Source organism: Anopheles darlingi, chromosome X, assembly GCF_943734745.1.
Source record: "Anopheles darlingi chromosome X, idAnoDarlMG_H_01, whole genome shotgun sequence".
Classification (NCBI taxonomy): domain Eukaryota; kingdom Metazoa; phylum Arthropoda; class Insecta; order Diptera; family Culicidae; genus Anopheles; species Anopheles darlingi.
Genome location: NC_064873.1, coordinates 5,811,238 through 5,833,003, shown reverse-complemented (window position 1 = coordinate 5,833,003; position 21,766 = coordinate 5,811,238). Strand labels below are relative to the sequence as shown.

Below are 21,766 nucleotides of genomic sequence, written 5' to 3'. Positions count from 1 at the left end.
GGTTCGATCGAAGCGAAGCGGTTGGATTGGTCGGAGCGGAGTCCGGCGTTTGCGCACTGACCAGATCCAGGGGGGAAAAGGGGGGATCTTGGTGCTGGTGAATGCTAATCACCCATCTTGGGCTGGGGGGAGGGGTGTGGGGATGATAAAAGCAGCCCCTCACGCTCTTCACGCAGGGCCAACGCGCCTTGGATAATGATTTCCTTCATCCACGGCTGTCTGTGTGTGTGTGTGTGCGAACCGCGGCCGCTGCGGTGGCGAATCCACCACTCTAACTAGGCGATTAGCCGCTGCTCCTGTGCGGAGTAGCGATGACCGAGGTGCGTTGCTCTGGATCTGGATCTGGATCTGGACCGAGATCCGAGGGTATGGTCGAGATTTGTGGCGATGGCGATTACTGCGCAATCCGCAATGGCCACCAGGGCAAGGTAGCTTTAGGAAGGGGTGAAAGGAACTTACGGAGAGCCTAACTATGCCTCTGCTCCGGACGTTCGACCCCCGACGACTTCGAGGTCTCTTAATCAACGACACGACACGTCGTCGTCGACGTCGAAAGCAACAAAAAACTTCCGAAGAAGGTGCAACAGTATGTCGGGAAAATGAGAAACCACACACACAGTATTCTACGGACCATGTTCTAGGCCACATACACACACACATACACCTGTCCCTTCGCTCCTTGCACTCTTGCACGCTGTCTACTACGCTACACCTCCATCTTCAGCAACCTTTGGGGAAGGAACTTGGCACCTGGGTTTTGGGTCGCCTCCACCAACCTTCCACCAGCACCGGTACTGCCACTCATACAGGCGCGCACACACACACACACACCTGCACAGACACACAGACACCAAATGGCATCCAAAGTGATTACAATCCTTGCTTGGAAACCCATTAAGACCTGGGACCTGGAATGGTCGTAGGTTCCACAATTTCCCAACCTGGGGAAAGGATGAAAAACGAGAGAGAGAGGAGAGAGAGAGAGAGAGCGAGAGAGAGAAAGAAAAAGAGAGAAAACAGGGGGGGGGGAAAGAGGAGGAGAGTGAGTGGTTTTAATCTTTTAAGAGAAGCGTACATATTTTAATTACTTATTGTGCTTAATATGATGTAGACATCTTCTTCTTCTTCTTCTTCCAGACCCATCCGTCGTTGGCGTCTCGAAGTGCTCCGAGTGGGCGCACGAGTCCGACAGCAACACAACGACGGCAACGGGGTGGCAGGATTTGTTTGCTCACTTCACCCCCCACCCTCTAGACGGTAGAAAGGGGCTGGTAGATTGGGGTGGGGGTGTCAACGATGGAAACAGATCGTAATGGCAATTTGATACAGCTGCTCAACGAACACTTTGACAACGACGACGACGACGACGCAAATGATGATAATGATGATGATGCGTGGCAGCAGCAGCAGCGAAGGGGTGCGGGGTGCAGTGATCCAGGAAAACCCCCTCTGGAACCCCCCGCTGGAACTCCGGTTGCAGAAGAAAGGGCGTCTCCGAAGGATCTCTCCGGACTGCTGCTGCTGCAGTGGGCGTGGTTTCTTCTGTCTCGCGCCCGCCCGGTATCCTCCTCGGTTAGCAGCGGATGCTGCGCTCAGTCGTCTGCCAAAGCCCGTGCCTGCCTGTACGTCGTGTGTGGTGTACGTCGTCGTTGTCGTCGTCGCCGTCGTCGTCGTTGTCGTCGACTTTCGGCGGTTTTTCAGGAACAGCAACACATCGCAATCAAAAGAAAGCCCATCAACTACCACCACCAGCAGCAGCAGCCATTGCCAGTGCATGTGTGTGTGTCTGTGTGTGCAGCGTACCTGGGTGTAGGTTAAAGGTATTGTTGTGTGCATGTGCGCGTGTGTGTGATACAGGAGCAGCAGCAGCAGCAGGAGCAGAATAAGCAACCAGCAAGCAACCAAACCCACCTGGAAAAGTGACTCCAACGGGGAGGCCGAGGATTACTTGGTTCAATCCGGAGATCCGGACCACACGGTCCACACCAGGACACCCCGGGGGCTCCAGGTCTTCCAGGACCAGTGTATAGCGCTGTGGATGCGTGCGAGTGATCGAAGTGGTTCAAGAAGGATTGAACAGGACATTGCTGAGCAGACATTGGTGACATTTGTGTTAGGGGGGGGAGTAAACACAGGAACGCAACGTGAGGCAACTTCTGCAGTTCTCGGGGTGTAGTGGAGGGTGGTGTGTACCGCCGAGAATTTTGGATGAAGTATGGTAATGATGCAGTCGCCCAAGTCTGATTGCGGGCATCCGGATAGCCCAGTGGCGCTCTCGCAACCGAACTCGCCGCCGGTTTCGCCGCCCAAGGGACAACACACGCAGCCACCGCCCGTAAGGTCAACCCCCGGTAAGGTCCCGGGGTCACGTTCGCCTTCCGGTGGCGCTGTGACGGTCGAAGGAGATGGTGTCGTCAGCAGTAACAGCAACAACAGCAGCAGCAACGGGGCCACCATGCTGCTCCGCCTGAACCGGTACATCGAGGAGCAGCAGCAGCAACAGTCGGATGTGATGGCAAAGGCGACGAAGGCGTTGGCCAGGAGCAATTGCGCCGGCCACAGCAACAGCAACAGTCCGAGTAGCAACAGCAACAGCAGCAACAGCAGCAGCAACAGTAGCGCCGAGATGCCGATGCCGCACGATCACGATCAATCGATGCAGGAGCAGCAGCAGCAGCAGCAGCAGCAACAACAGGACGTTGGTACCGAGGGCGTCAAGTTTTCGATCGAGCGACACCTCGCGTCGAGCCGCTCGCGACACCAGCCACCGGCCGCCGACCACGGTGGCCCAATGATGACCGGCCGCCAACCGCATCTGTTCAGCCCCGCCAGCACCGCCATGGAACAGGTGACGTCACCTGCCACGGCCTCCATTCTTCATCCTCATCATCAGCAGCCGCCGTCGCAGCCGACGTCGATGCCACCGAGCAAGCTGCACATGCTGGGGGCTGCTGTGAATGAGCAGCTCCTGCACTTTGCATCCTCGGCCATACCGGGGCACGGGGCCCTCCATCCGGCCCTCCATCCGGTGCATGCCGCACCGGGTACCGCGGGTCACCCGGCGCACCATACGCCGGTCGCGGCCGGTGTGGCGCCGCTCCAGCCATCCTCCTGCTTTCCGCACGCGGCTGCCACCGGTACCGGTACCGCCACACCGGGTGGCCACTCCCATCAACAACAACAACAACACAGCAACCATCAACGCCATCAGGCGGCAGTGGCCGCAGCCGCTGCCGCCGTTGCAGCCACTACTACACCTACTACCACCACCTCGTCCTCCTCCTCCAGCAGTAGCACCAGCAGCAACAACAGCGGGCCACCTCATCCAACGCCGGCGCTAGCGGATCCGCTCCATCCATCCGGCACCACCGCCAACCCGCAGCCGTTCGCGCAAATCAAATATCCGGCGGGCGGCGGCGGCGGCGGCGGCGGTGCGTCACCGACGGAGCTCGAGATCGAGCGGTTCAAGATAGCGCGCTCGCTGGCCGCGCAGGTGGCCGCCGTTGCCGCGAATGCCACCAGTGAGGCGCGGGTGACCAACACCAACCTCCACCACCATCATCAGCACCATCCAACGAACACTGGTGCTGGCGCCACCACCAACAACAACAGCAAGGAGCTGCTGGCCGATATCGGCTTCAGGATACAGCTGCAGGCAGCCGGCGAGCCGCCGTCGGTCGGTTACGCGCACAGCGACACCAGCGAGGAGCTGATCGTCGATGGTAACGAGGAGTGCTCGCAGGACGCCATGTCGGTAAGTCGGGGACATCGTCGTCGTCGCTCATTCGCTCATTCCGGTTAGAGTGGAGTTTCTCTAAGTGGTCTTATCCCTACGTGCAGATTGTAAGGTTGGTTCTACACTGCACAAACACTTTTGATATCGCCATTCCACTTTTATGTATAGACCATTTGACGAAAAGTCAAACTTTTCACGCGACATCAAAAGTTTTTGCGCAGTGTAGAATAAATCTAACAATCTTAGCCATTATACGGTGGTAACATCCCAATTACTTGCTAATTCCACGCACTAAGGGATGTCCGTACGCCAAGAATGTCGGCGGCGAAACCCAATCGAGAACAGTGACAGTTTGTGTGTGTATTTGAAAATACGTTTAAAAAAGAAGGAATCGGTTAAAATCTTTGAAAATAAGCAACGCAATGGCGAAAATGTTCCATTGAATGCAGCTACGCTATCCATCTTTGATGCCCTTAAAGTGTAGGTGGAAGTTTTTTTCTGACTTCAAAACCGAATGTAGAGTCGATGTAAGGAAAGGTCCTATCTCTAGAAACCACTGTAAGGTTATGGTACAGGTTTCGCCAGCTATATGATCTCTAGTCTGGGCAAAGGGGGTTGGTTCTGCTGTTAGCTTCCCCTCGGGGTGCTACCCCATCACGCGATCTAGGACTAGTACTAGGTCTTCTCGTGATAATGTTCTCAAATCTTACTCTCTCTCTCTTCTTCAATACTTCTCCCTGCCCCGCCGCGTAGGGCTGTCCGGTCGATCTGACGCGCTCGATGGAGGGGAGCGGCGAGAAAGCGTCGCACGGACTGCGCGACATGGTGGACAAGGAGGGTGCCTCCGAGCGGCTCGCCTTCTCCGTGGAGAACATCCTCGATCCGAACAAGTTCAACGGTGCCAAGCTCCACGTCCACCAACATCACCACCACCACCAACACCACCACCAACACCACGGTGGTGCAAACCTCGTCAACACCACCTCCTTCGGTAAGCTGCTGCTGAACGGTGGCAGCAAGGCAACGAGCCCCGTCGGCTGCCACTATCCGCCCCCGCATCATCTGCACCAGCCGAACGACAACAACAACACCAGCACCGTCAACCACAACAATAACAACCACAACAATAACAACCACAACAACAATAACAACAACTGCTACGGGAGCGGCAGTGTCGTCGTCAATGGTGGTGGCGGTGGTGGCGGCGGCAAGTTCTGGGCGCAGGCAACCGGTCTGCTAGATCCGCGCACCGCGGACGACAAGCTGGACGACGATCAGAGTGATTCCCACTCGGGTAAGTAACCTTACCTTGCACTCCATGATCACAGCGATCAGGAACCGGAACAGGAACTGGAACTGGTCGGCTGGCGGTCTGCTAGCGGGGCCTGTACCGGGAGCCGGTTCCTGGGATCCTGGTCTCCTGGGAGGTCTGCCTGAATTGGTCTGCGGACATTGCAACTCTTTCAATCAATTAAAAAAAACTAACTGACTCAATCCAAGTGCCTACAAGTGTGCGAGTGCCCCTTCGACCCGTATACGCGCGTGTGTGTGCTAATGAGTGTAGTGAAATCTTCCAAGTCCAAGACCCCCCAAATTCTACCAGCAGCAACAGCAGCAGCACCAAAAGTCCAAAAGTCAAAATCTGTTGAGCTGCTTCTTCTGAAGAGGTGGGGACCCTTCGTCTGAAGAGGTTCGCCCCAACTTTAGTAGCCACCAGGACAGGACGTTAGTAGAAGCCGCAGGAAAAGGGTTAGAAGGCCTCGTTTTTCCCGATTGACAGCTTCACAGACTGTGTAGCAAAAGCAACAGTACAAGCCCAAATCCTCCAATCCGCCATGTTAGGTCGCCCGGTCTTTGCAACGTGCATCCCGCTCTGCAATGTCGAACATTGCCGAGTCGTCGATCTGTCGATGAGGCGTAATCGATGACGTGCGACGATGCATACGTCAGTTGCAGTGGAGGGGCTTTGCGTGTTTTGCAGGTCAGGTCTCTTCCAATTCCAATCCACGGGGGTGCCAAGGCGCAGAGCCAACAAGGGGTTTTCGGCAAACCCAAAGGGTTGCCCAGTTGCCAGTTGAGCCGCGCATTACACGACTTCTACAAATAGGACCCTCTGACTCTGACCGGTGCATCCTCGCTAGTCTTTCTCCTCGAGATGCGCGATGCGTGATGCTGCAATGTGTTGCTGCTGCTGCTGCTGCTGCTGCACCTGGGGGAAGGAAAGTGGTGTCATGGCGGCCGTTGTGCAACGCGCATCCGTCAAACACAAAAACCAAAACAAAAATCCGGAGCCGTTCGTCCGTCCGTCCGGTGCGAGTGCGATCCGTACGATAAGCCGCCGTACACGCGGTGGCTTTTGGCAACATTGCTCGACCAATTCGCGGCCGCTCGCCGTCAGTTAGTCAGGCAGGCTAGTGAGGCCACAGGTTTTGGCCAGGTACCAGGTGCCAGGAGTCAGATAATGGCCGTCCGGCGCGTCCCCAAAACCGGGTGCATCGGATGTTCCGGATTTCCGTGTTTTTTTCGCCGGTTTTTTGTTTGTTGCTTGCCCGGTTGCCCGGTGCTTTTTTTTGTTGCAACGATGCGCCCCTAACAACGACGGATCGGCATCGGCATGGAGCCCGGGACCGTAAGCCTCCGTGTGTGTGCGTGTGTGTATGTGTTTGCAAGAGGCCACCAATGCCTGTGCAATTCATAGTCGGTGGCGCCCAATCCCTGCTTCTGCTCTTGACATTCGGTGTGTATATGTGCGTGTGTGTGCGTGCGTGTGTGTGTGCGTGTGTATGGGCGAAGTGCAGCCGCATCGGTGTAGTGCACATCGGTGGGTGCCGCATTTGCATCGCACCGTCACCCCAGTCGAGTTTTTTTGCGTGTTCCTTGTCGCTGTGTTGTTCTGTTCTGTTCTGTTCTACTCTGTTGTGCTTCGTGTATTTCTGGTTTAGCAACGGGCAGGCCAGGGGGCCTATACACTCGGTAGGCCTTATCGGAGCACCTGACACTGGTCGACAAAAAAAAAACAATAACAACAACAACGAAGCATTGCGCCAGTATCGTACCAGCATCGTACCGCACCGGAGCGAGATTTCGTTTGTCCTTTCCCTTTTGGTGTTGTTTTTGTATCGGAGAGAGGAGAGAGAGAGAGCGGTTAAGGAAGGAATTGAACGCAAAAGCTGTTGAAGTCACGTTGGCGTCCTGTTGCTGCTCCTTGCACTACTCGCTGCGCTGCAGCTTGCTGCAATGATGTCAGAAAGACACACACACGGTTCCAGATCCGGCTTATCGAAGTGAGTCAGCTGCACTGCGCGCCCGGGGGGAGTCTTGTGTACCTTCGCATTGATTGATCGCAGATCCTTGCAGTCGTCATCGTCGTCGATGTCCTCTCTTCGAAGGCGTGCTTGAATGTTGGCTAATTACCGCGGGGTTTAAGGGTTTTAAAACGCACACCGGATGTTGTGTTTTGTTGTGGGAACCGTGGGAGCAGTGTCCAGTTGAACTCCGGTGTCGATAATACCCCAAAATTAGCTAAAAGAACATTTTCAAGCAAAAAAAAAAACAACAAATAGTAGAAAGCCCAGACCCAAACAAAAAAAAAATCAACAAAAAAAAACTTAATAACTAACGCCATCATGGCGGTGATCCACAGCCATCATCGACATCGACGCCCACCAGCTGGTGCGTCTGGTGCAAACGAACGAACCGACCGCCGATGGCCGAGATCGCAATTGGCATCCATTAGCGCGCGAAAAGTAGTACTAGTAGTAGTAGTGGTGGTGGTGGTGATGGTGGTTGTAGTGGGTGCCGCTGGTTGCCAATTATAATTACCGTCTGCTTACGCCTGCTTGGGATTAACACCCAAGCCAACCCCCCTTTCACTCGGCCCAGTCTGGCCGCTTGTCTGGCCGCTCAATCGAGCGAGTAAAAATGGCGGATGCCCGCCATTGCCACCATCGCTCGCACGTCGCTATTACATTGCATTGGCCGCCGAAACCGCTGCGCCGCAATGTTTGCGGAGGGGGAAGGGGATGGGGGGTCACTCGGTTGGTCTGCTGGCCATCGACGACTGAGCGATCGATAATGGGCGACCCCTCCCCTCCCCCTCCTCACAAAACGATGGCAGCTTTTCGGTTCATTGCTCCAATCCCGAATCCAATCCTCAGTGCATGCGTGCGTGTGCATGTGCATGTGCATGTGGTAGTGCAGGGATGGTGGTGGTGGTGGAAAAAGGGGAACTCCCATTGCCGGATGTGCCGGTGCTGGTGTGGGATGCTGGGCTCTTTTGCTATAAATAAAATATGGATCAATATTTAGTGGACTAATTAGTGAAGGGGTTTTAATTATAATTGTAGCTATTAAACCCTCTTTCCCCGGTGTGCGGATACTCACACACGCGCACGGTTACGTGGCTGGGTACGTCGCCGATCGAGAGAGTAGTGCGCTACCACACGTTTGCTAGGGGTTATTAATTGATGAGCTTCACACACAGACACACATGCTAACACGGGCACACAAGGGCGCACCTACTGAGACCTACAAACATAGTACCAGGTGTATTACCTTAACTTCGCTGTTTTCTTTTTTTGTCGAAAATAAAACACTTTTTTCAAATAGAAAGCCAACAATTAATTTCTTCAGAGTAGTTTCCCTCGCTAGTTACACAATTTTCCTCATCTTTTGGGCACTTTGTGTATACTAAAGAATACTATTCATTTTGTGAGGCAAACCACTCAGATCAAGCCATTTTCCGGCATTTTCATACGGAATCGAAGTGTTCCATCGGCGAAAACAGGTTATAGTCTGAAAGTCTGTCTGGGGAATTCGCGGGATAAGGTGGAGCCTCCCAATTGAGTGTACCAAAGTACTTTTTTACCTTTTTTGACGAGTGCGATGCAGCGTTGTCGTGGAGAATTATCAACTTCTCGCGGGTTTTTCCATAACTCGTCCTTTTTTAAGGGGGGGCTTTGGTTATTTTTAGTCGAAAAAGGGCTTATTTTGGATGATTTTTAGTGAAGAAACAAATCAACTATATTTTTTCAAAATAGCCTCATATTAAACTACAACTTTGCAAGAATATTTGGTTCTATTTTGAGGAAGATTTGATCTAAATTGCGTTCATGGCATCCAATCTAGAAAGGCAAGTTTGCAAAAATGTACTTTTTGCGGTGCCCATCGTAGCTACGTGCTGGGACATCAGAAATATACAAATGAATATTCCTTTGTTAGATTATAAGTTTATCCAAGTAGCCCCGTCGAGTTTTTGTTAATTTTCCCATTTTTCGATTTTTGGCAGATTTTTGAAGTTGAAAAAGTGATGCTTTTTTTAATGTTGCCTGAAAAAACGAGCTTTACATAATTCAAAAAATTATTCAAATATAAGTATCAACAATTTTTATGAAAACTCGACGGGGCTACCTGGCAAATAGAGTACAGATTATGTGTTCAAAATTTCATATCGATCGGTCCAGTAATTTTTATGCTACGATGGGCACCGACTTTGAAAACGCAGGTTTTGGGAATCGCGATTCAAAATCGTGAGATGCTTTGAGCCTTGTATGAAAGGCAGATTTTCAAAAATTAATATTTTTGTCAGTTTTGCTTCGATTGATCCAAAATTTTCACACAATACCCTTGAAAGCATAAGCATTCATAAAAAAATATAAAAAATAAATGCGAAGAAATAAAATAAAATATCGAAGCCCCCCCTTAATGCAAGGCACAGTGAAATTCGATTAGTCATTAATGCTAGTGATGCTCATGCAACATTTTAACTTCAGCTTCTCATTTTCCAATTGTTCAACCATTCCCATAGCCCCGTAAGCCATAAGATTGGAAACGGCTGGTTTAGTAACTCGTAACTGCTGGGCAAGTATTTTTCGCGATTGGACGCATCATCCTGATCCCAAAAGGGCCGGCAATTCATGATCCTCAACTTTTCTGGGTAAACGTTCACGCTTCTTGTCCCTCAAGTCGGTCATTTTTTGAATCGAGACAAAACAAACCCCTCAAATCGTTTCCGATAGTACACTGTCACCATCTAACCTCTACAAGCCTTTTTATTGGATTCGACAGCCGGATTCTTCAAAGTAAAGCAAAAAAAAGCAGAGCTTCAAGTACAGTGTACTGTATGCTCTTTTTCTAGCATAAAACTAGACATGATTATGCAAGGAAAAATGTATGTCTTTGGAGTTTTAACTGGTGTTGAACCCATGCGAAAAGAAACAGTCGATTAAAGCTTAAATTGCTCGATACACCCATCTATAAGCGCACAGCAGATTTAAGGTTATACACCTGGCAAACCAAGCAAGAGAAGGGCTCCAATCGAAAGGGCTCCCGCAGTGCGCATGTGTTTTCCACCAGAAAAGGCGGCGCCGTTGACGTTGGTCTGCTCGTGGGCGGACGGACGGACACGCCGCAGAGCCGTGTCAAGTCAAGTCCAAGATGCGGCGTGGCACCGGGATCGGTTAATGGGCCACATCACGGAGTCGCCGGTGACATTCACGGTGTCATTAATTTAATTACACGCTCGAGCGGCTAAACTGTCGGCTGCTGCGTCGCCTGTTGCCTAGGGTACGCGAGAAGGGGGGTTACTCCCCCCTTCTCCCTTCTCCTTCCCCGCGCCCCAAAAGGGTGGTCTGGTGGCCGTTACGGGTTCGGAATTTTAATTTAGATTTAATTCCTTTCCTCTCGCACCCCCCACCCCCCCAAAAAACGGATCTCCGCGCCGCGCGATTGGTGTTAACCGCGATGAGGCCGTTTTCTGCAACCACCACCAACAACAACCGACGCTCCTCAAAAGGGCGTCCATTCGGTGCGAGCCTTCGAGCCGTTTCGAGCAAACCTTTTCTTCGCACAACAAACCGGGGTAACAGCAACAGCAACAGCAGCAGCAGCTGGATTAGCGTAGTATTAGCACGGTAACAACCCCCTGCTTTAGGGGTGTTGGGGTTGGGGTAAAAAGGGGTGGATGAATGGGTTTTAGAGGATCCAATTGGTTCCTACGTCAGGCGGAAAACCGAACCGAACCGCGTTGCGAACAAGCGACTTACAATCCAGGGGGATTACCCACACCCCTTTCGGTGGGGGGTTAAAGGCTGAGAAAACGAGAACAAGGGGGTGGGGGAGGGAGTCCTCTTTAATGGGACCATTGTCACGCAGTTCGTTAATTATTTCATCATTTACCACTACCACTGCTCCCGCAGCATGCCGCCGGGATGTGCAAGTGCAGGAGCATCCCCTTGTTCCGAAAAAGGGTTGTTGGTGACGGTCTTCCTTTGGGGGGTGCATGCAGCAAAACCACAACATGCAGCAACGGCAGCAGCAGCACCAGGCAGGTCCTTAGAGGTTCGATCGATTGATCGCAAGCGCAATGCAGCAGCCCGGTACTCCCGGTGCGTATCAATTACATTTGCTCCTTCCGCGCCTGTGTGTGTGTGTGTGTGTGTGTGTGTGTGTCCTTGTTGCAGCAGATCCCCAGGTTTGGGTTCGATAATCCTCTCGAGGGGTTCTAACAGCCATTGCCCCATTGTTTTCTCGCATGCTTAGACGCATCATTTGCATACTTTTACCCCTGTCGACGCGCGCTGGCCATGGGATGGAGGGCCACTGGGAGGGGGTGGGTATGAGAGGTATGCTAGGGCTCCGCATAATTGATGGCCACGCTGATGGCGCTGGCGATTTTCAATTCGAACTTAACCGAACCGAACCGACCCGGGTCGCTATTCAATCGCGAAACCAGAACCAAGAGAGAGTGTGTGTGTGTGTGTGTGTGTGTGTGTGTGTGTGTGTGTGCGTACCTTGTGGTCACATACGCTTACGGAATGGGGGTTAGGCACTGTTTGGGGAATACCGGGTTGTAAACACACACACACACGCGCGCGTGCGTGCCCAATGGATGAGCATAATTAAGGGATGTTGTTACCTCGGAAGGGATGCTACCCCCTTCAGGGGGGCTATTCTGTTGGCGCCATGTTGTTTTTGTGGTTCTATTTAATTATTTACTGGTCTGCGCTTGATAGACCTCGCCTCGTGGTTCGTGGTTTTCGTGTTCACACACACACACACACACACACACGCACAGAGAAGAAGCAAAAAGCCTGAAGATTGATTGACGCAAGTGTGTTCCTTGGTGTGGTTCGAACAGAAAAAAAAACTCATCAGACCTGCAGCAGCAGAAGCGAAGTATTGGAATGGATTGTCAGTAGGACTTCCACTTTTTCCCTGCCCAAGGATCCAATGGCCAAGGAACAGTCGCAGCCGAAAGAGAAGAACACACACATTTCGGGCACACAGAGGATCGAGACGTTTTCGCGTCGATTCCTTTCGTCTGCTGCGATTGCGATGTGTGTTTGTGTGTCACTGTGCACTGTGCACAAGAAGAAGTTTGCTTTGTGTCTGTGTGTCTGTGTGTGTGTGTGTGTGCCTAGCGTGCTAAGGGCTGGTTGGTCGGTTGGTTTAGCATGTAGCATTATCGGTGGGTCGGGCAATACAATGTCATCCTCCCTTCGACGGCGAAAGCGATCCATTACACCCACCCCCAAAAAACCAACCCCCCTAATCAAAGTATCCAATTATCTAGAGATGAGCAACCTCTCCCCCCTTGGATACCCCCCTCCCCCCCGCCCTTCTCCATCCAACCAACCATCGTTTACGGTCGCGTTTAAAGTTTGGCGAGCGCGACACGAGAGGGTGGGTAGGGGTAGGGGAAGGGGGTGGTGTTGGTACACGGGGGTGCTGGTGCTGGTGCTGGTGCGACCGGCTAGATAAAAGCGAATCCAGCGAAAGCCCCCGTTCCACCGCCACCGTAGCAGCCGCCGGAAACTCCGGACCAGGCAGGCAGCCAGCCAGCAGCCCAGAGCCCGGGGTGTCCCGGTGCTAAATGCTTCCGGGACGTCGCTCGGCCGTCTCTCTCTGTCTCTCTCTCTCTCTCTCTCTCTTTCTCTCTCTCTCTCTCTCATTCTCTCTCTGCGTGTAATCAACAGAGAGAGAGAGAGCAACCAGCCAGCCAGAAGGCAGACAAGATGGCCGACTCCATTACGCTCCAACGTGTGACGGGAGTGTGGGCCCCCAGGCCACGGAGGAGTCATCGACTCCCCCCCCATGTAGTAGTACCCTGGCCCAGGCCAGCGCCCAGTTCTGTGGGTGTGTGTACTCCTCGCGCGTGGAGGATCACAGGATCTCCTCCCTCCTTCCCTCCCATTGCCCACTATGTACTCACTTTCTCTTTCTCGCTCTCTCGCTCTCTCTCTTTCTCTCTCTTTGGCGTACAGAGCACTAGAGTATTAATTGAAGGGGAGTCATCGGGGCCTTGCCGCAACCAATGGCGACCGTCAGCGCGCGCGGTGCTCGGTTAGGGGTGGGTTTTTCGAACAAGGGGGATGTGAGAGGGGATCGAAGAGAAGGGGGGTAATATCGTCTCGCTCACTCGGTAACCTGCCAAGGCAATCATAATTATCCACCCGTCGCCCAGTGCCTGCTGTTTGCTGCTACTGCTGCTACTGCTGCTACTGCTGGGGGTTGGTTTTGCAGATCCCCTGTCAACCCCTCCTTAGGCACTGCTACCCACCAGCACCACCACCACCACCACTGCTATTACTGCTACTGCTACGGTCGGTCGTTCGGTCTCGCCACAAACTGTTGGTAATTTTATGACGGCTTTAGTCAGTGCGCTAATTAATCGAGATTTTATAATTACCCTCGTCCCTCCCTCGCCCGAGGAGAGGGGAAGGAGGAGAAGGCTCTGCGCTCTCCCTCATTCTTTCTCTCTCTCTTTCTCACACGTTCTCTCGCTCTCTCGTCGAGATGGCTGCCAGACAGGCAAGCTGTCCTGCCACGTCGTTTGTCCAATACACTACTACTACTACTACTGATGCTGCTGTTGCTGGCTGATGTTTCGGTTCGGTAGTACCAATTAGCCTGCTAGAGTGCTCCACTCTTTATCACTCACGGTGTGCGTCCCATCCACACACACACAGAGACACACACACACAGAGACAGGCGCACACTTGGGTCGCACCTCGCAACGAGATAGTTAAAACACTAAATTACCTCTCGACAACAATGCGTGTAACCGCGAGGTTACCATTGGAGAATGGATGGAAAGGGGGGGCTTCAGTTCGCGTTGGCGTTGTCGTTGACTGTTTATCTAAACTTCATGCCCCCCACTTTCAGGCCACGAGAGTTCGCGGTTGAGGTGTCGATGACGCGCCGAAAAACATTATTTAACTTTTAGCACGCGCACGCAACATTCTTCAACGGTTGTGGGTTGTGAGCCTTTTTGGGGCCTGTTTTTTTGTTCGGGGGACAAAACCATCAAACTGTTGGTTTTTTTTTCTTTTTCATGGCGTATGTCTTATTAAAAACAACGCACAACGCACTGGGTCGTCGATTTAAGGGCAAAGGTTTAAAAATCTGTAGCGGATTGCATCAATTGTATGGAGGAAATGATTTGCAAAGATGCAACTTTTGGGATGGAGATGCGTCCATCGTCGGTGCAGATGCAACCATTTCTTCCAATTTTCCATTTTGAAGTGCGCGTTGCTGTGTGTGTGTGCAAAGGTGATTTTGCTATTAAAAACCTTACGCGTCTTTCCACACCACTAAACTGTCAATAAATTTCCGTTGTCTAACAATAATGTTAAGGAGAAATTGATAAAAAATTCGCATAAAAAAGGGAATCAGCTGATCAGGTCAGCTACGGTTGCGCAGTTTTGCTGCGATACATCCAAACTTTCCACACAAAACGTAGAGAGAGGCAGGAACGAGGTGTTTGAGTGTAGTATTAGTCGGTTATACCGACTTTTGCCGTTTTCACCGCCAGAGCTGGCGTCAAATGGATCAATTATTGGCGATAAAGTTCTCCTTCAATAATTTAACCAACTTTCCGAGGTGCTTAGTGCACAACACTCGTTAAATGTTAATTTGTTAATTTTTTTTTGATGGCCCGAACCTGGTCCTATGTCTTTAACGTCGAACTTTCCGCTTCTTATCCTTGGAAACCAGTGTTCACCTCTTTTTTGTGTCATGTTACATGTTCACCACTAACTAGAGTTAAAAAAAGAAAAGCTAGAAAAATAGAGCCTTTTAGGCACAAAACTCGGCATTTTTTATTCGAGAAAAAATTATGTTAAAGCTAATACTATGAGCAGCGACATATTTTGTTTGAAAGGTATTTAGTTATGTTTTAAAACGACATATGGGACTGTGAACATTCCCAAAAAAATGGCGCCTTCTATTAGCAACACCGGATTCCAGAATACCTAAAGCGGTAGCACTGTGTTTTGGGAATGCTCTCTAAAGGATCTGCACTCTCGGTACACTCAGTCACTAGACAGGTTAGTCGGCAAGGTTGTGTTAAATGTTGGCTCCTTTTCAGTGCCATTTATGTACCTTCCAATCTGTGCGTGCGCGCGCGTGTGTGCGTGTGTGCGGTGTGGTACTCCCTGCGGTGTTAAGCGAACTCGTTAACGACTGCGCTACGCAACGAGGACCGCCTGCTAGGGCCGGCAAAGTGACAAGGGCTTAACGCAACGCTCCGCCACTCCGCCGCCGGATGTAATGATGTGCCATATTTGCTTTACTACCACCACCCCGGGGAGGGGGGCGCTGGCCACAAAATGGAATATTAATCCGGTATACCGTCGTCGTCCCGGCCATACCCTCCCCGTCCGAAGTAGAAGGGCCGTCAAGTGCCGTCAGACCAGAGGGTCAGCTAGCCTTAGCCCCCTCGTTTTTGGTAGAAGTGTCATCAATTACAAATAATTTAACTATTTATCGGGCCGCGTCCGGTGCCGCAGAACCCGGGGGGAGGGAGCAGAAATCGGTGCACAAATCCGATCGGTGCTTCCGAATTCCCCTGTGCTTTTGCATCGTTGTCAGCCCGTGTGTGTGCGTCCGTTGTCTCCACAACCACTTGTTTCGCCAGCCGCCTTGACCAGTACGTGCGACTCCAGGACAGGCTCCGAGTGCATGTTTCTGGAAAACAGAAGAAGCAGAAGAAGAGGAGGAGAAGGAAAAAACAATTCGGAGACAAACGGATAGCGTGTGCGTGTGTGTGTAAAAAGGGATGCACGGCACGATACACAGCCACGACACGAACGACGACACGCTGGTTTAGTTGGGTAATCTTGAACTAATTGATGGCAACTGCTATTCAATTACCGGGGACCCGGCTTCCCTTCTGTTCCCTGTTGCCGTTGCCGTTGTTGCTCACTACAGGCGCACGCCACCACCCGAAACGACCAGTTGACAACGATAATAAGACACAGAGCGGCCGATAGAGAGAGAGAAGGGCTCGAACCCTCGCGTCTCTTCTCGTTTTTGTTTTTTCCTCTTTGGTCGGTCATATGAGTCTGTGTGTGTGTGTCCTGTGGCCAGATTCGGGACAATCAATTCCCAACGGCGCGCGCTCGGAGATCCCCGTCCTCGACCGAGAAATGGTAAAAAAATTAATTCAATTCGTTTCCAATAAAGCGTCACAACCGTCGTCGTCGTCGTCGTCGTCGTCGGCGACGTCTCTCTGGACAGTGCTGTGTAATTGATTGAGGTGTGGTTAGGTTCCTACATCCTCCTCCGTGCGTGTGTGTGTGTGTGTGTGTGGAGGGGGGGAAGTTCTATATCCTTGTTGTGACGAGGGAGGCAGGGATTGGCCCCATGATGATGATTGCCACAAATCACATCACTGGCGGTGTTCCCTGGCGTGATTGGTCTGGTTCGGCTCGTCGTCGTCCGCTCCGCTCTTGTGGTCAAGCTTCATGCGTGCGTGTGTGTGTGTGTGTGTGTGTGAAGGTGCGTACCGAGCTGCCGAGATCATTTATCTTCGGCGCAATGGCACGTCTTCCAGTTCGTAATTGGGTTCGTTTTGCAGATCGGAATCGGTGCTTATTAGAGGTTATGGATCGACCATGTGGCCAAGTGACGAAAAGGCGCCGTATAGCCATTACACCGCACGGACAGAGAAAGAGAGAGAGAGTGAGAGAGAGAAAGAGAACGAAGCGAAGGGAGCCTTCCGAGCCCCGAGGTTCCTAATTAATCAATTGCCAGTCCGCTGCCGCTGCCTTCTCACCTCTGCCAGCACCCGGTGACGCCGGTACCGATCGGTTGTGACAGTTGAGGCCTCCCTCTCGTCTCTCTCGTCTCTCTCTTTCTCTCTCTCTGTGTCTCACACGTCCATGGTTGAGGTTGAATGTGACATCGCTCGTTGCGTTTCCGTTGTGTTCTGTACGGCGTTGTATGTCTATCTGTCTGTCTGTCTGTGTCTGCCGTTTCGATTACGATTCCCGCCATATTCCACTGCCACTACTGTCACTGCTGTAGAAGCCAGCAGCAGCAGCAGCAGCGAGAACCAACCAGCCAGCCAGTCAGTCTGGTGTAGATGAGATAGGGAGAGAGAGAGAAGGAAAGAGAGATAGAGAGAGAGAGAGGGAGTGAAATGATGGTGTGGTTGGGAGCAAATTTTATGCAAATTGATTTCCGATTTAACGGTTCGTTGGAATTTACTTTCGCGCCACCGACCTGCCGACCGACCGACCGACCGACGCGCATCCCTCTATTGCCGTGCGAACCGGCGCCTTCCGGATGCGCTTCCTGCCATCCCACCCCTCCCTCGGGATTAGTGTGCTGATGCCGAGAAATAGACAGAGAGAGAGACGGAGAGAGACGACGAGGCCCTGGCACGCGACCAATGACAATATGACAGCCGGTAAGGGGTGTAAGGGGTGCGGGGCGGGGGGGGGGGGGTGCTAGAGAAATTAATTACTTCTTCAGTTCGCCGAAGCCAATGTGGGTGCGTGCGTGCGCGTGTGTGCGCGGTTGTGTGCGTGTGAGTGGGCGAAGTAGTGAATCGAGATCTGGATCTCGATTGCGGGCTCCGTTCCGCAAAATCTGTTCTGCCATCACACTGGCTGGCACATCCAGCTCAAACCAACAGTTCCGTCCATCCATTTGTCGACAAATCTTTGCCTGCCGCCGACGACGACGACTACGACGATGACGACGATGAGCACGATGACGGCTGAAATGAGCTGAGGTGTCGATGATGAGGATAATGTTGATGATGATGGTGATGTTGATGTGAAGAGGGGGCCATTAAAGTGCATTCTGTCGCATTGCGCGCCTATCTTGCACGATGGCAGCGCTTCCGGTGTCGACAATCGATCAACCCTCCCCCCCCGTTACCCTGTGTGACCTCACTGCTGTACGTCAGCGCAATCAAAACGTCAAACTGGCGACCGATCTGGTGAGTTCTGGCGAGCTAACGGCCGTTCGCACGCACGCCGAGGGTTCGCACAGTAGCCCTCGATAAAAACGCGGAAAGAAAATTTATGTAGCGGATGTCTTCCCCCCCATCTCGCCATCCCGTCTCCTGCTCTTCCCACTCGATCACAATTAAATGATGCTTCGCGCCGCCGAAGCGAGATAGCGAGTGACACCCAAAGGGAAACCATTATTTCGTTTTAATAAGGACACACTTTAGAAAGTACACACACACGCACACACACACACACACGCGAGCAACGGGTCACGGGGCAACGGGGGAAAAAAGGGATCGAGAAAAGTTTATCGTCACCCGGGCAGCCGCCGTAATGAAGCTGTCAGCCGGCCGGTTCCATGCCGTTCGTTTCGTACGAGGAAAGGAAAGAAAGGATGAGAGAGGGGAAGGGTAGAGCCACCGCACCATATACTCCGTTGACACCCGTTTGACACTTCTTGAGCGGAAATTGATATGTTTACGGATATCATAAATTGTGTTGTTGTTGCCGCTGCTGCTGCTGCTGCTTGTTGTGCCAAAGACCTGTAGCCTTTGGCGAGCTTCTCTTGACTCTCTGAAACTTCCTCGGTGGGGGGGCTCCCCCCGGTTCACTCCTCTAGCACCCCTTTCGCTGAGCGCTTGCTTTGAGCAAAAGTAATAGTAATAATAATAATAGTAAAATAATTGCCACAAATTATGGCAAACGCTTCTAGGCCGCGTCCGCGCCGAGATTTGGACGCGGACTGCGGACGCGGACTGCGGACGCGGACTGCGGACGCGGACTGCGGACGCGGACTGCAACAACAACGTCATTTTGTCATCAACGAATCGGCGTGTTTACTCATCTCTTCTTCCTCCTTTTTTTTTCTTCTTCTCTTCGTCTCTCAATTTTTCTTCGGATTCGTTATCGGCCCTGTCACGACGAAGCAGCGAAGGATGATATGGATCAGGACGATATGGGCGATGACAACACGATGGGAAGCGATCTGGAGGATCACGCCAGCGAAACGAGTGACACGAAAAAGGATGGCCCGGGAAGGGGCGGCAGTGGAGGCAATGGGGGTGCCGCCGGTGGTGGTGGTGGTAGTGGTGGTGATGGCAAGTCACAGGGCAGCAGTAGTAGCAGCTCCAAACCCCGACGGTAAGTGCCGCGATCCAGATCGTGCTCTAGTATCTATTTCGACATTTTCTACTATTTTTTCTACTTTTTCTTCTTCTTCTTCTTCGTCTTCTGACTGTCATTAGTGCCAGGACGGCATTCACGTACGAGCAGCTGGTGTCGCTGGAGAACAAGTTCAAAACGACGCGCTACCTGTCGGTGTGCGAGCGCCTCAATCTCGCCCTTAGCCTCAGCCTCACCGAGACGCAGGTAAGCGGGCAGTTGGCCGCCCCACAAACTCCCCACCATCCATCCCACCCTCCCTCTACGAATCACCCCCACCCCAACCTATCTATCTTCTTGGTTGCTTGACTGTCCGGCAGGTGAAGATTTGGTTCCAGAACCGGCGGACAAAGTGGAAGAAGCAGAACCCGGGCATGGACGTGAACAGTCCGACGGTACCACCGCCCAACAGTGGGGGCACGTTCGGGCCCGGTTCGTACGCCAGCAGCCTGCTCTACCCGCACGCCATGCCCTACCCACCGTACGGTCCGTACTTTCATCCGCTCGGTGGTCACCATCTCGGTCACTCACACTCGTAAGACCGCCGCCGGGACGCTTGGCGTGGAGATTAAAGAAGAATCAAAATTATTAGCAGATAGGTAACAATCACACACACACACACACACACGTACACACACGCGCTCTTGTGTGTGCGTTGTGTGCGTTCATCGGCCTCGGAGTGTTCGTGGACGTTCTGTGCCATACGGCGAGGAGGGATCAGATCACCCGTCGAAACAGGGGTAGGGGGACACGCGGTTCGGGAAAACGTTTTCCAACCCGTTTAGCTGTTGCGCAAATCGGACAGAGGGAAAGAGAGAGAAAGAGAGAGCCAGAGACAGACAGAGAAACGAGGTTGCGGATGTAGTGTAGGGTATTTGTTGTGTGTTTTTTTTTTGGTACCGTGCTTCTTCTTCGTCCCTTTTTTTCTAATTTCCCAACTCATCTCGACAGCGACACATGTTGTCACCGTTGTTGTTGCTGCTGGTGGTGCTGCTACTGCCACTACTACTACTGTGGTCCCCTGGGGCCTCCTCGAGCAATGGAAAGAAACAGTTTGATTCCTCGGGGAATGGCTGACTGACTGAGCTACTGATGCTAACGCAAAGCGCCTCCTGTCACTTCGGTTTTGTTTTGCGCCGTGCGCTTACACCTTGCTCCCGGATCTGTTTTCGTTGACTTTCGCTTTTTCACTTTTACACACATACATACACACATATACCCAGTTCCTTCTGGCGACCGGTTGTGCAGGTTTTGCGCGCGCAAACTGTAAAAAAAACTAAACAGCTTAACAAAATTAGCAGCGTACGCGAACAGCAACAAGAAGAAGAAGGAGAAGAAGAAGAAGAAGAAGAAGAGAAAGAAGAAGACGAAGAAAAACACGAGGAAAACAGAAAAACAGGAGCCCAGGACGTGAGATCGTGAAATATCGTCGTCGGATTAGGTGAAAATAGGTAAGACACAGACGCAACACAGAACATAGAATAAGATGAGTAGAAAGTGAAAAACGTGCCCGGAAATAGAGAAAGAGAGAAAGAGAGAAAGAAAGAAAGGGAGGGAAAGAGTGAAAAAACTAAAAAGAGGAAATAATGAGGTGCGAGTGCAGGCAGAGGGCAGCGGGCAGCAGACATGGTAGCCAAACGATGCCAAACAATGTGCAAAAGCGAGCGAGCAACAGTGGGATAACAGTGGGAAAAACCAAAGTGGGTTGAATGAAGTAAACACAAAACAAAACAAACCGAAGAAATGAAGAGGAATAAGACGAAAAAGATAACAGAGTAAAACACAAACGAAGATCATGGCGTCAAGCGTTTTAATTTGCTCGTTTTTTTTTTTTTGAGTAAGGGAGGGAGGTTGGAGGTGAGTATCTAAATGGAAAAGAAGAGAGAGAGAGAGAGAGAGCAAGAGAGAAAGAACGGGGCACGAGAGAAGGTAAGTACAAACGCACTTCTGGATTGTGTGGTGTGGCTGCTGCCGATGCGTTCGCCCGGGGTGCACCACTCGGTACGGTACGGTACGGAACGCACCCCCCTCAGAGGAATCACCACTAGCGCCACCACCACACCCCTTAGCATGAGTCGTCCTCTTAAAAAAAAAAAGGGTTGGGTCAATTAAGTTGCACAAAAGTCGCAATTTGAAAACGCTTTAAAGACGCGCACCACCAGCACCACCACCACTCGTGCTCACCATGGTAGCAAACCCCTCACGGATACGCGGGTGACATTAGTGACAATGACCGCAACTACTAGCTGTCCGCCCGATAGGGAAGGGGTTCTCTATTATTGCGAGGAGCAACGGAGAGGAATGAACGAAAAAAGGTAGAATAAAAAAGAAAAAAAAAGAAACCGGGATAAAAATGATCGTGCCCATCTGTCGAGCTAAATCGCAGTTTTCCAGCAAACCTTTACACCGAGCAAACATAAATAAAAATCAACAAAACATGGAATGGAAGAAGAAGAAGAAACAAGATGAAGGACGATGACGATGATGAAGAAGGTACCAGGGGCGCATCGAATCCCCCCGGGGGTGCTGCCTGGTTCCAATCGGGGTTGGGGTAACCGTTAGGGTGTAACCGAGCCTAACTAACTTGCCTGCCTGGCTTGACTGCCTGCCCGACACCCGAGGTCCC

At 51.9% G+C, this 21,766-nt stretch overlaps 1 protein-coding gene across 1 annotated transcript; it reads left to right on the top strand.

The window, feature by feature from the left end:
* The first annotated feature begins 2,215 nt into the window (after nucleotides 1-2,215).
* On the top strand, nucleotides 2,216-19,679 carry LOC125957268 (homeobox protein slou). Its single transcript, XM_049689899.1, has 10 exons — nucleotides 2,216-2,515; nucleotides 2,765-3,238; nucleotides 3,383-3,493; nucleotides 3,617-3,754; nucleotides 4,490-4,648; nucleotides 4,808-4,907; nucleotides 4,977-5,030; nucleotides 18,909-19,119; nucleotides 19,224-19,347; nucleotides 19,461-19,679. The coding sequence occupies exons 1-10, from the start codon at nucleotides 2,216-2,218 to the stop codon at nucleotides 19,677-19,679; spliced, it is 1,890 nt and encodes a 629-aa protein (XP_049545856.1).
* Nucleotides 19,680-21,766: the final 2,087 nt, after the last annotated feature.

Bases quoted from the DNA above. Each gene is read 5' to 3' on its own strand.
- LOC125957268 (XM_049689899.1), top strand. From the start codon at position 2,216: ATGGTAATGATGCAGTCGCCCAAGTCTGATTGCGGGCATCCGGATAGC. The intron at 3,239-3,382 runs GTTGCAGCCACT...GCCAACCCGCAG, and splicing joins TGGCCGCAGCCGCTGCCGCC to CCGTTCGCGCAAATCAAATA. The intron at 19,120-19,223 runs GTAAGTGCCGCG...GACTGTCATTAG, and splicing joins AGCAGCTCCAAACCCCGACG to TGCCAGGACGGCATTCACGT.